The 12,956-nt window shown below is 49.0% G+C and overlaps 1 protein-coding gene across 8 annotated transcripts in view; it reads left to right on the top strand.

Annotated features, from left to right (window-relative positions):
- Positions 1 to 12,956, top strand: part of LOC139235022 (netrin receptor UNC5D-like) — a 664,622-nt gene that overhangs the window by 499,041 nt on the left and 152,625 nt on the right. For all 8 annotated transcript variants that reach the window (XM_070866105.1, XM_070866104.1, XM_070866107.1 and 5 more), the window contains one exon: positions 12,076 to 12,256. In XM_070866105.1, the coding sequence (XP_070722206.1) occupies positions 12,076 to 12,256 (181 nt within the window). The remainder of the gene's footprint in view (positions 1 to 12,075; positions 12,257 to 12,956) is intronic.

The following is a 12,956-nucleotide window of genomic DNA, read 5'->3' as shown; positions in this document are numbered from 1 at the left end:
CCATTGCTTCCACACCACCTCCCTTCTCTGTCTCCCTCCCTGATGACCCCTGACCTCCCGAATCGCGGGAAAAGTTAATTGACTGATTTTAAAAAAGCGCATGCGCAGAACGGCCGTTGCTATGGATGCCGGCCTTGCACAACTGAATACATCGCTATTACCCATTTCACATTGCTCAGGCTATCGTCAAAATTAAAAAGACGAAACTAGCGATTTTTAAAATGGCCGATATTCCGGCGCTCTTGAAAAATAAAACAACCACTAACACCGGAAAATATCGCCTATTTTAGAATAATGGAAAGTCATAGAAAAATTACCACACAGAAAGAGGCCATTTGGCCCATCATGTCCGTGCCAGCCGCTATCCAGTCTAATCCCACTTTCCAACTCTCGGTCCATAGCCCTGTAAGTTACGACACTTCAAGTGCACATCCAAGTACTTTTTAAATATGCTGAAGGTTTCTGCCTCTACCACCCTTTCAGGGAGTGAGTTCCAGACCCCCCACCACCCTCTGGGTGAAAAAAAATGTTCCCACCTCCCCTCTAATCCATCTGCCAATTACTTTAAATTTATGCCCCCTGGTTATTAACCCCTCTGCTGAGAAAAATAGGTCCTTCCCATTCACTTGATCTAGGCCACTCATAATTTTGTACACCTCAATTAAATCTCACTTCTGTTCCAAAGAAAGCAACCCCAGCCTATTTAATCCTTCCTCATTGCAAAGTTTTCCAGTCCTGGCAACATCCTCATAAATCTCCTCTGCACCCTCTCCAGTGCAATCACATCCTTCCTGTAATGTGGTGACCAGACTAATAATGAGAAGATCTACATAGATATCTATACAACTATAACAACAACTTGTATTTATGTAGCATCTTTAACGTAGTAAAACATCCAAGGTGCTTCACAGCAGTGTTATAAGACATAATAAATAACTTTGACACCGAACCACAGAAGAAGAAATTACAGCAGATGACCAAAAGCTTGGTCAAAGAGCCAGGTTTTAAGGAGCGTCTTAAAGGGTGAAAGAGAGGTAGAGAAGTTTAGGCAGGGAGTTCCATAGCTTGGGGCCTAAGCCATGGCCACCGATGGTTCAGCGATTATAATCAGGGATGCTTAAGAGGGCAGAATTTGAGGAGCACAGATATCTCGGGGGGAGTGGGGAGGGGGGCGGTGGGGGTTGTGAGGCTGATGGAGATTACAGAGATAGGGAGTAGGGAGGGACATGGAGGAAATTGTAAACCAGGATGAGAATTTTGAAATCGAGGCGTTGCTTAACCGGGAGCCAATGTAGGTCAGCGAGCACAGGGGGTGATAAAATGCGACATCCCCACTGACACCTGGGAGTCCCCGGCCAAAGACCGCCCTAAGTGGAGGAAGTGCATCCGGGAGGGCGCTGAGCACCTCGAGTCTCGTCGCCGAGAGCGTGCAGAAACCAAGCGCAGGCAGCGGAAGGAGCGTGCGGCAAACCAGTCCCACCCACCCCTTCCCTCAACGACTGTCTGTCCCACCTGCGACAGGGACTGTGGTTCTCGTACTGGACTGTTCAGCCACCTAAGGACTCACGTTACGAGTGCAAGCAAGTCTTCCTCGAGGGACAGCCTATGATGATGGGTGAGCGGGACTTGATGCAAGTTGGGACACGGGGCAGCCGTGTTTTGGATGACGTCATATATGTATATTTATGCATGTGTTTTCTTAACTTTAAGAAGTCCCCTTTTCGGCAACATCCAAAGCTCGGTGCCGTTGCAGAGTCATTGTTTCGAGGTGGGAAAGGTTGTCCTTGGCAAGCGGGGGGCTTGGGTTATGCGAGGCAGCTGGGTGCAGCCAGCTGCAGTTGACCACAGCAAGTCTGACTGGGCTGTGATTCCGTTTGAGCATGCCGTGTGTCAGCTAGCACACGGCAATTATTCTCAGTCGTTGGAACAAATGTACCAATTAGGCAAATTTATCCCTCGACACCCGATGCAGGGTTATTGAACAAATCCATATACGTCCTGGCATTACCGCTATAGATCTTCTCATTATTAGCCGGGAGCCTGGGCTTACACTGGAATTTCAATACGTTTCATGTCTAGGTCGCGCATGGACTTTCAGACTTGGCGCGATGCTTCAATCGAGAGTTTGATTCCAGTCATGCGATTACCTGTCTTGAAGCAGTCCATCCATTTTGAGTGTTATTGTGACAAGCCAATTTAAGACCCCCCACTGCCGATTAAAAGGAGGGCATTGATTTCCCCGGAGCATAATAGCAGTGTCTGTCCGCATTGCATCTCAAAGAACTAGGAGGAAACGCGACAGCAGGTGTGTTCATTTCATCAGTAACAAATGGCAACGTTATCTTTTCAACTCCGATGGAGGAGAGAGCCGAGAAAATCGCTTTTGAAGCTTGACGAGGGCAGCAGGCGCATGGGAACACCACCACCTCCACGTTCCCCTCCAGGTCACACACCATCCTGACTTGGAAATATATCGGCCGTTCCTTCATCGACGCTGGGTCAAAATCCTGGAACTCCCTCCCTAACAGCACTGTGTGGGAGTACCTTCACCACACGGACTGCAGCGGTTCAAGGCGGCGGCTCACCACCACCTTCTCGAGGGGCAATTAGGGATGGGCAATAAATGCCGGCCTTGCCAGCGATGCCCACATCCCAAGAACAAATTTTTTAAAACTTTAGGTGATATTTTCCTCCTGGAAAAAAATAGATTCACCCCCCGCTATTTTTAGCGGCTAGATTGCATTTGGTCACAATTTTCCTGCATGAATTTTTGCAGAATCTGATTTTTGTTTGTGATGGACCCACAGAAAAAAGAAACGAAGACTTGCATTTATATAGCGCCTTTCACGACCACCAGACATCTCAAAGCGCTTTTACAGCAGTACTTTTGGAGTGTAGTCACTGTTGTAATGTACTGTTGAAATGTGCACACAGCAAGCTCCCACAAACAGCAATGTGATAATGACCACATTATGTTGATTGAGGGATAAATATTGGCCCTAGAACACTGGGGATAACTCCCCTACTCTTCTTCGAAATAGTGCCGCGGGATCTTTTACGTCCACCTCAGAGAGCAGACGGGGCCTCGGTTCAACGTCTCATCTGAAAGACAGCACCTCCGACAGTGCAGTGCTCAAGTCCCAGCAGTGGGGTTTGAATCCACAACCTTCTGACACAGAGGTGAGAATGCTACTCACTGAGCTGCAGCTAACACTGAAATAACACCAAAGAACACCGAATAATTGTGATGCGTCTGTTATAATGCCGATTGCACAGGAATGTATGTGGTGGAAACTTAGCTAATCGCTCTATGAATGACACAGTGTTCAAGCATTGGGAAATGGCAGGACAACATGGTCGGGAAGCTCTGTCTACTTCCAAGGAGGTCATAAGAATATAAGAAATAGGAGCAGGAGTAGGCCATACGGCCCCTCGAGCCTGCTCCACCATTTAATTCGATCATGGCTGATCCGATCATGAACTCAGGTCCACTTCCCCGCCCGCTCCCCATAACCCCTTATTCCCTTATCATTTAAGAAACTGTCTATTTCTGTCTTAAATTTATTCAATGTCCTGACTTACACAGTTCTCTGAGGCAGCGAATTCCACAGATCCACAACCCTCTGAGAGAAGAAATTTCTTCTCATCTCAGTTTTAAATGGGCGGCCCCTTATTCGAAAATTATGTCCTCTAGTTCTAGTCTCTCCCATCAGTGGAAACATCCTCTCTGCATCCACCTTGTCAAGCCCCTTCATAATCTTATACGCTTCGATAAGATCACCTCTCATTCTTCTGAATTGCAATGAGTAGAGGACCAACCTATTCAACCTTTCCTCATAAGTCAACCCCCTCATCTCTGGAATCAACCTAGTGAACCTTCTCTGAACTGCCTCCAAAGCAAGTATATCCTTTCGTAAATATGGAAACCAAAACTGCACGCATTATTCCAGGTGTGACCTCACCAATACCCTGTACAACTGTAGCAAGACTTCCCTGCTTTTATACTCCATCCCCTTTGCAATAAAGGCCAAGATTCCATTGGCCTTCCTGATCACTTGCTGTACCTGCATACTATCCTTTTGTGTTTCATGCACAAGCACCCCCAGGTCCCGCTGTACTGCGGCACTTTGCAATCTTTCTCCATTTAAATAATAACTTGCTCTTTGATTTTTCTGCCAAAGTGCATGACCTCACACTTCCAACATTATACTTCATCTGCCAAATTTTTGCCTGTCCATGTCCTTTTGCAGATTTTGTGTGTCCTCCTCACACATTGCTTTTCCTCCCATCTTTGTATCGTCAGCAAACTTGGCTACGTTACACTCAGTCCCTTCCTCCAAGTCCTACCAGATGATACAATGGAGATTCGAACATATGAACAATGATGATCCTGTAAAGACTATCTGGTCAATTGAGCCTGTCCCACATAATTACGATACCTTGTGTATCCCATCATCGAAGCACTGACCACACTCGACCAGCTCCGTTGGGCGGGCCACATTGTCCGCATGCCCGACACGAGACTCCCAAAGTATGCGCTGTATTCGGAACTCCTACACGGCAAGCGAGCCCCAGGATTGCAGAGGAAACGTTTCAAGCACACCTTCAAAGTCACCTTGATAAAGTGCAACATCCCCACCGGCACCTGGGAGTCCCTGGCCAAAGACGATATCCCAAAATATACACTCGTCATCATAGACAATCCCCTCGGAACCAAGGAAAACTTGCTTCAACTCTAAAAATTAGTTCTTAGGTGACTGAACAGTCCAATACGAGAATTAAAGTCCCTGTCACAGGTGGGACAGACATCGTTGAGGGAAAGGGTGGGTGGGACAGGTTTGCCACACGCTCTTTCCGCTGCCTGTGCTTGGTTTCTGCACGCTCTCGGCGATGAGACTCGCCCCATCCAAAACCATGTGATCTCCTGGGAGAGGCTGCGCTCCTCAAGAGAAACAAATGAATGAATTTACTTGAGTGGCAATTGGCACTTCTGCCTTCACACGTAAGTAAAGGACATAAATAGAAGTATATTTAGAAACAACTTAGAATTCTATAGCACATATTAATATGATATTGGAGAGTCTAGAACTAGGGGGCATAGATAAATGGTTAGCCATTCAGGACTGAGATGAGGAAAGATTTCTTCACTCAGAGGGTAGTGAATCTTTGGAATGCTCTACCCCAGAGGGCTGTGGATGCTCAGTCGTTGAGTATATTCAAGGCTGAAATGGATAGATTTTTGGGGCTAGACTTTCCACTTTTTTTGCATGCTTAACGCCCACTTAATGTCCATTTTACCGCTGAAATGACCTATAACGCCCAGATATCGCCCATTTAGCCACAAAATGGAAATTGACTCCCATTTTTCGGACACTTACGTGTAACGCCAGGAAAAAATAATACCGTCCGCCCACTTTTTTTGGGTGGAATCATCAGAATAGGCGAAACCAATGCCCATACTATCGCCCAGCGTTACTTTCCGCACGTAATTAACACCGAGATTCAGTAATACCGATCAACCCACTTTATTTTGTCGTAAAGATCACATTTGCAAAAACTAACACCCAGGATATCGCCCAGCGTCACTTTCACCACCTCGCACACATCTCGCCCACAATATCTCTCACCGAAAAAAACGCCCGGAAAAAGTGGAACTAACCGGAACTACTCAAAGCGTTATGGACGCCGTGTTCTAAATCACATGTTGCATCATTTAAAAGGCTGCTCTGCTGTCAACCTCGGGAGCGTTCAGATTTACTCTGGAGGTTTTTGGAGGTGATGTAAACATCTGAACAAAAATCTTATCATACTGTGGACGATTGGAATTTACTAGGTGTCTTAGTGGAGACATTCATTCTTTGTGACCAATCGGTGGAAAACAAATAGCTATTGGAATGGGGCCTGCCCTTTCCCACCCTCTCTTGATGACATGCTGCAGACTCGAGATGGCAGAATGAATGCTGCACAGCATTATATGCCCAATGTAAGACGTGCCAGACTGATGAGGAGGACCAGACGTTACACCCCCCGCAAATACAGGGAGAAGCATTCTTACCTCAACTTGTCCGATAACACCTGCCTTCGGAGACTGCGCTTCCACAAAGAGGTTATCACTGAGGTATGCCAGCTCATAAGGAGAGATCTGCAGCTGACCAGCACCATCAGTACTGCACTGTCCGTCGAGGTCAAAGTCACTGTGCCACGTCATTCCAAGCATCGGGTTCTTTTCAGGCCACAGCTGGCGACATTTGCAGTCTGTCTCAGCGTGCCACACATTGCTGCATTAGACAGGTCACTGAAGCCCTGTACACATGCAGGATGGACTTTATCAGCTTCCCTATGACCAGGGAGGCTCAGACTGAGAGGGCCTAAGGATTCTAACGAATTGCTAACTTCCTCAAGGCCAGGGAGCAATAGACTGTACGCACATCGCGATGCGGGCACCTTTTCAGGATGCAGAGGTTTTCAGGAACCGCAAGGGATTCCACTCCCTGAATGTCCAACTCGTTGTCGACCACCAGCAAATTATAATGAATGCTAAATTTCCGGATAGCATCCATGATGCTCACATCCTGCGTGAGAGCACTGTATCTGACTTGTTTAACAATCAGCCACAAGGTCAATGCTGGATGCTTGGTGACAAAGGATATGGCCTTGCCACCTCGCTGATGACCCCACTGCGTGACACCCACACCGAAGCCGAGAGGCGATACATTGAGAGCCACAGAGCCACTCGCAATATCGTGGAGAAAACTATTGGAGTGCTGAAGCAGCGCTTTAGATGCCTGGACCACTCAGGAGGCGAGCTCCAATACCACCCTGAGCAGGTAGCTCAATTCGTGGTGGTGTGCTCCATGCTGCACTACTTGGCTATCAGGAGGGGACAAGAATTGCCTGATGAGTCTGACAGTCCACCTCACCAGAGAGAGGAAGAGGAGGACGAGGAGGCGGACGCTGACATTGGCCCAGACAATCAGGCTGACACTGAAGCCATGCCCCCACCCCCCTGTAGGCTGCATGAAAGGGCCCGTGGTGGCATGATAGCTTCAAGACTCTTACGTCAGGAGCTCATAAACGATCGCTTTGCCTGAAAGAAGTTGGTGTTATTTACAAGGCTGACACACTGCCGGGTGTGCAGGTCATACATCAATGGTGGGCATCACCTTGGTGACAGTCAAAGTTTAAGTTGATTGAAGTTAGTTGTAATTATACCCTATGATGTTAAGGAATCACCAGCATGTAACGGTGCAGCTATCTGAGCCAATGCGCAACAAGGTTTTGTTAAATAAAAAGCATTTAAACCGAACATTTGTCTGAAATCATCAGTATTTCTGTAAAAAAACAACCCTTCCCGCCGCCCCCCCCCCCCCAAGCTTCTCCTCCCCACCTCTACCCCTTCCCCTTCCCCTCCTGACTCCAAGCCAATCTGGCTGAGGAGGTCCTCAGGCGATTCTTCATTGTGGGGGGAGAGAGGGGTGACGGCTGAACCACTGCTTGGATGGATACGAGAGAGGAGGGTCCCCAGGTGCGAACGTGCTCCGAGCCAGAAGCAAGATGTTGCTGCTGGCTCTCGTGTCATTGGCAATGGGGGTGCGGCACCTTGGGGTGCAGTGCCGCGCTCCGGGACCACTGGGAGCCCTCTGCCACCAATGTTCCTGACTACCAGCTGCAGGGCCTCCTCCATTCCTTCCATGTTATGTATTATTTGTTGGACAAAAACTCGGTGCCAACTATGTTTTTCATGCTTAGTAAGCTTTTTGCTGCTGGTGAATCTCCCTCGTGTCTCCCACAACAGCCAGACAAGCACACACCACAGCCACACATGCTTTCAGTCCCTGTCAGCTCCCTCTTTCTCTGTCTCCTCTTCTGCGATTGTAATAATGACCCCTGACCTCCTGAATCGCGGGAAACGAGCGTTGCCATGCTGTTGCTAAGGACGCCGACTTTTTACGGCAGAAGGTCAGAGAGATTTAACGCTACCGCCCATTTCATATCGCTTGCGGTAACGGCCAATTTCAAAAATGGAGTCTAGGGGCTTTGCGAATGGGCGACAAGCCGGCGATCTGAAAACCCATTTTTACTGCCCATGCCGGAAATAACACCCATTTTTGGGCGATCTGCACAAAAGTGGCAAATCTAGCCCTTGGACACTGAGGGAATCAAGGGAAATGGGGATCAGGTGGGAAAGTGGAGTTGAGGTCAAAGATCAGCCGTGATCTTACTGAATGGTGGAGTAGGCTCAAAGGGCCGACTGGCCCACTCCTGCTCCTGTTTCTTATGTTCTCATTGCATCTGTTTTTCTGGGCGGGGAACAGCGACAAAGGTTCTAATCTCACCCTCCACCACACCCGAAACTGTGCATCTCCTGGGAGAGGCTGCACTCCTCCAGATGCCCCCAGAATGCCTGAATCGGTCCGCAACCACATTAGGTTGGGTAATTTATTTTTCATTAGGCGTTCTTGGTGGCCACCTAAAACAGGCATTAGGCCCCTTGCATATTTTCATGAGGGGCCTAATGTCTGTTTTAGGACCCCTCTGCCAAATTGGCCGCCCTGCGCTGGGTCTGATTTTCCTGTCGCGGATGCGGCCTAGCAAGCAGCTGCCACCAAAATGGGAAGTACAAGAATTATTTTTACAGATTGATCCTGGCCTCACAACACTCCTTTGATTGCTCCCCGCTCCCCCTCCCTCCACCCCCCCCCGCTGCCCCCCCCCCCCACCCCTGCCCCCAACTCCCAGTTCAGACGTACTGTGTCTGCACACTTTTGTTTCTGGTCATAACTGATTGCCACCCCGTTGCGTTAACATAAAAACAATAAGAAATAGGAGCAGGAGTAGACCATACGGCCCCTCGAGCCTGCTCCGCCATTTAATACGATCGTGGCTGATCCGATCATGGACTCAGGTCCACTTCCCTACCCGCTCCCCATATCATCATAGGCAGTCCCTCGGAATCGAGGAAGACTTGCTTCCACTCTTAAAATGAGTCCTTAGGTGGCTGAACAGTCCAATCCGAGAGCCACAGTCCCTGTCACAGGTGGGACAGATAGTCGTTGAGGGTAAGGGAGGTTGGGACAGGTTTGCCGCACGCTCCTTCCGCTGTCTGCATTTGATTTCTGCATGCTCTCGGCGATGAGACTCGAGGTGCTCAGCGCCCTCCCGGATGCACTTCCTCCACTAAGGGCGGTCTTTTGCCAGGGACTCCCAGGTGTCAGTGGGGATGTTGCATTTTTTCAGGGAGGCTTTGAGGGTGTCCTTGTAACGTTTCCTCTGCCCACCTTTGGCTCATTTGCCGTGAAGGAGTTCCGAGTAGAGCGCTTGCTTTGGGAGTCTCGTGTCTGGCATGCAGACGATGTGGCCCGCCCAGCGGAGCTGATCGAGTGTGGTCAGTGCTTCAATGCTGGGGAACCCAGTATAACCCCTTAATCCCTTTTCTGTGAAGAAACTGTCTATCTCTGTCTTAAATTTATTCAATGTCCCGGCTTCCACAGCTCTCTGAGGCAGCGAATTCCACAAATGTACAACCCTCTGAGAGAAGAAATTTCTCTTCATCTCAGTTTTAACTGGGCGACCCCTTATTCTAAGATTATGCGCCCTAGTTCAAGTTACCAAGAGATATCTCTGAGTACTTAGCAGGACAGTCGGTAGTAAATGGGCACTGGAGCTGGGGGAAGGAAGAGATGCCGCCGGCGAGATTTTCTGAGACACTGAGCAGCCAGCGATCGAGCCACTTGTCTTCATCGGGACATGAATGCATGGATTGCATTTAAGCGATTGTTTCGGTGAGATTCCATCTATTGTTATTCTTCTTCTGTTTCGCCCTTGAACTGATACATGAGCCAAAATACAAGTGCAGTGAATTGCCAGGGACGTGCTGGAACAATTGCAGGAATGTAGCTCTTGTATGGCAGTGAAGCCGAGCACACAAATGCTGTGCAAAAGAAAAGACGAGGTAATTAAGGGCGCAATATGCCCTTTGCTGATCTACGCCTCCTGCACTGCAAAACCGTTCAGTAAAACATCTTCGGAACCTGTCCTTATAATCAAGTACTAACCAAATTACTGTCACTGTCACCACGGTGACACCAGCTGCAATTTTGTTTTTTTTCCGACAGTAGATAATTTTGAAGAACTATCGGCTTGGCACACACTGAACAAAGCATCACAAAGACATCTCCATTTGCTATTGATCCCTTGATTGAAGTTGGTTGCATAGTTACATGAGAAAGTTCCATCGGATATTCTAAGTAGCTGAATAATATTAACCTAACTGTAATCTCTTGAGTCGGTGAAAATACCCCAGGGCATAACATTGTAAGTTTGGTAAAGAATGAGAAACATAATTTGCGTTACAGCTGGGATTTATCGCTTACTTAAGGACACAAAATGTTAGTTTCTTACCATGTAATTCAATCAGCAGAAGGGTGCGGTGTTAAAGTTGTGTGAAATATTACCTTGCCTCTAAAATCTGTCTGACTGTCGCACGGCAAATGCTTCAGCATCAGCAGAGAGAGTCACACCAGGGAAGATCCTAGTGCCTCCTAGTGGCTACTGCCGGAGCTGCGGGAGTGTAATCTTTGGTTCCGCGCCAGAGAGTTAAGGGGTCAAAGTTCGGTCCCGCCGTTTTTGAGGCGGTGACACCGGCTAAGCGCTGGTTTTACCGCCAGGCGGTCGGTGCCGCATCAAACTGTGCAGAATTCGGCTTTTGCCGGCCAAAGAAGAGAGAGCAGCGCTAAACGTGACGTTGAACGCTCATCCTCGGGCACCAACGGGGCGGGAGCTCAGGAGGCCAACGGGATTTCCCACAAGTTATAAAAAAAAACGATTCCGGCACTTTCCCTCACCCATACCCGCACTTCCCCGCCGCTCCCAATAATACCTCAATGCTAAAAACAAATGAAACATGAACAGTTACCTTGCTCCCTGGACGCTCCCTGGACAATCCTCGGATGTCCCGCCACCATTCCCGGGCTGTACGGACGCCGGCCAGTAATGCCACCGTACTCACCGAATGTCGCAGCGGCGGGCGGCAAGGGGGCGTTGCACGCTCGATGACATCACCGCGCAGGCGGCGGTTCGAGCGCGCAGCGCTACATCTTGCCGCCGCCCCCACCGCCCAACTGAATCCCCCGACAGCCCAGGAACCCGGTTCGCTGCTGACGGTTAAGGACTTAGCCGCCCGTTAGCCTACCCTCTCCGGTAATGGGCGGTGTAAGAAGCGGAATTTCGACCCCTAAGAGTTGCAAATGGCAGCATTGTCCATCTGGGGGACTGCTCTTTGAAGGGTCGCAGAACCTATGGGCAGATGCGGATTCTGGGGAGTGTGGCCGTGTCTGTTCGATTGCATTTAGGGACTGAGAGGCTATTTCCCCCGGGCTGGAGAGACTAGAACCAGGGGACACAGACTCAGGATAAGGGGTCGGCCATTTAGGACTGAAATGAGCAGAAATTTCTTCACTCAGAGGGTGGTGAATCTTTGGAATTCTCTACCCCAGAGGGCTGTGGAGGCTCAGTCGTTGAGTATATTCAAGACAGAGATCGATAGATTTTTGGGCACTAAGGGAATCAAGAGATATGGGAATCAGGCGGGAAAATGGAGATGAGGTAGAAGATCAGCCATGAATGGTGGAGCAGGCTCGAGGGGCTGAATGGCCAACTCCTGCTCCTAATTCTTATGTTCTTAAACATTATTTCCTCCAGTGGGGGAATCTAGAACTAGGGGGCACAGTTTCCAAATAAGGGGTTGCCCGTTTAGAACTGAGATGAGGAGGAATTTCTCCTCTCACAAGGTCGTGAATCTGTGGAATTCTCTGCCCCAGAGAGCTGTGGAGGCTCAGTCGTTGAAAAATTTAAGGTGGAGATAGACAGATTTTTTAACAAAAAGGGAGTCAGGGGTTATGGGGAGTGGGCAGGGAAGTGGAGTTGAGCACATGATCAGATCAGCCATGATCTTATTGAATGGCGGAGCAGGCTCGAGGGGACAACTGGCCGACTCCTGCTCCTAATTCTCATGTTCTTAAACGTTGTTTCCTAGAGAACGTCTTTCCCAGCAGTTTATTTTGTCTTCCTTTGTAGGTCGAATGGCTAAAGAACGAAGAACCTATTGATCCTGAGCTTGACCCGAACATTTACACCACAGCCGACCATGATCTAATCATTGAGCAAGTGCACCTCTCCGATTCAGGCAACTACACCTGCCTTGCTTCAAATGTGGTTGCCAGGAGACGAAGCCCAGCTGCCACACTGACTGTACTTGGTAAGAAGAGCGGCCATTTTGAAATATTTAGCATAAAGGAAGACTCGCATTTGCAACCTCAGAGCAGCCCAAAATGCTTTACAGCCAGTGAAGTACTTAGTGAAGTGTGATCAATGCTGTATGGCAGACCAGTTGCACACAGCAAGCTCCCACACAGAGCAATTAAATAAATGACCAGATGTTTTCGGTGTTGTTTGAGAGATCAAGTGTTGGCTCGGACACTGAGGGGTGGGGCAGAAATTCCCTGATCTTGGTCGAATAGTGCCACGGGATCTTTTATGTCCACCTGAGAGAGCAGACGGGGCCCCGCTTTAACGTCTCATCCGAAAGATGGCACCTCCGACAGTGCGGCACTCCCTCAGCACCGCACAGATGCGCCGGTCTGGATTAGGCGCTCAGGAGGGATCAACAACCAGGGGGCATAGATTTAAAGTAATTGCTAGGAGGTTTAGAGGGGATTTGAGGGGAAATTTCTTCATCCAGAGGGTGGTGGGGGTCTGGAACTCGCTGCCTGAAAGGGTGGTAGAGGCAGAAACCCTCACCACATTTAAAAAGTACTTGGATGTGCACTTGAAGTGCCGTAACTTATTGGGCTACGGACCGAGAGCTGGAAAGTGGGATTAGGCTGGATGGTTCTTTGTTGGCCAGCGTGGACACGATGGGCCGAAATGGCCTCCTTCCGTGCTGTAAATCTGGGCGA

This window comes from Pristiophorus japonicus, chromosome 22, assembly GCF_044704955.1.
Source record: "Pristiophorus japonicus isolate sPriJap1 chromosome 22, sPriJap1.hap1, whole genome shotgun sequence".
NCBI lineage: Eukaryota > Metazoa > Chordata > Chondrichthyes > Pristiophoridae > Pristiophorus > Pristiophorus japonicus.
The sequence above is the reverse complement of the archived record's forward strand: the minus strand, read 5'-3'. Positions and strand labels throughout refer to the sequence as shown.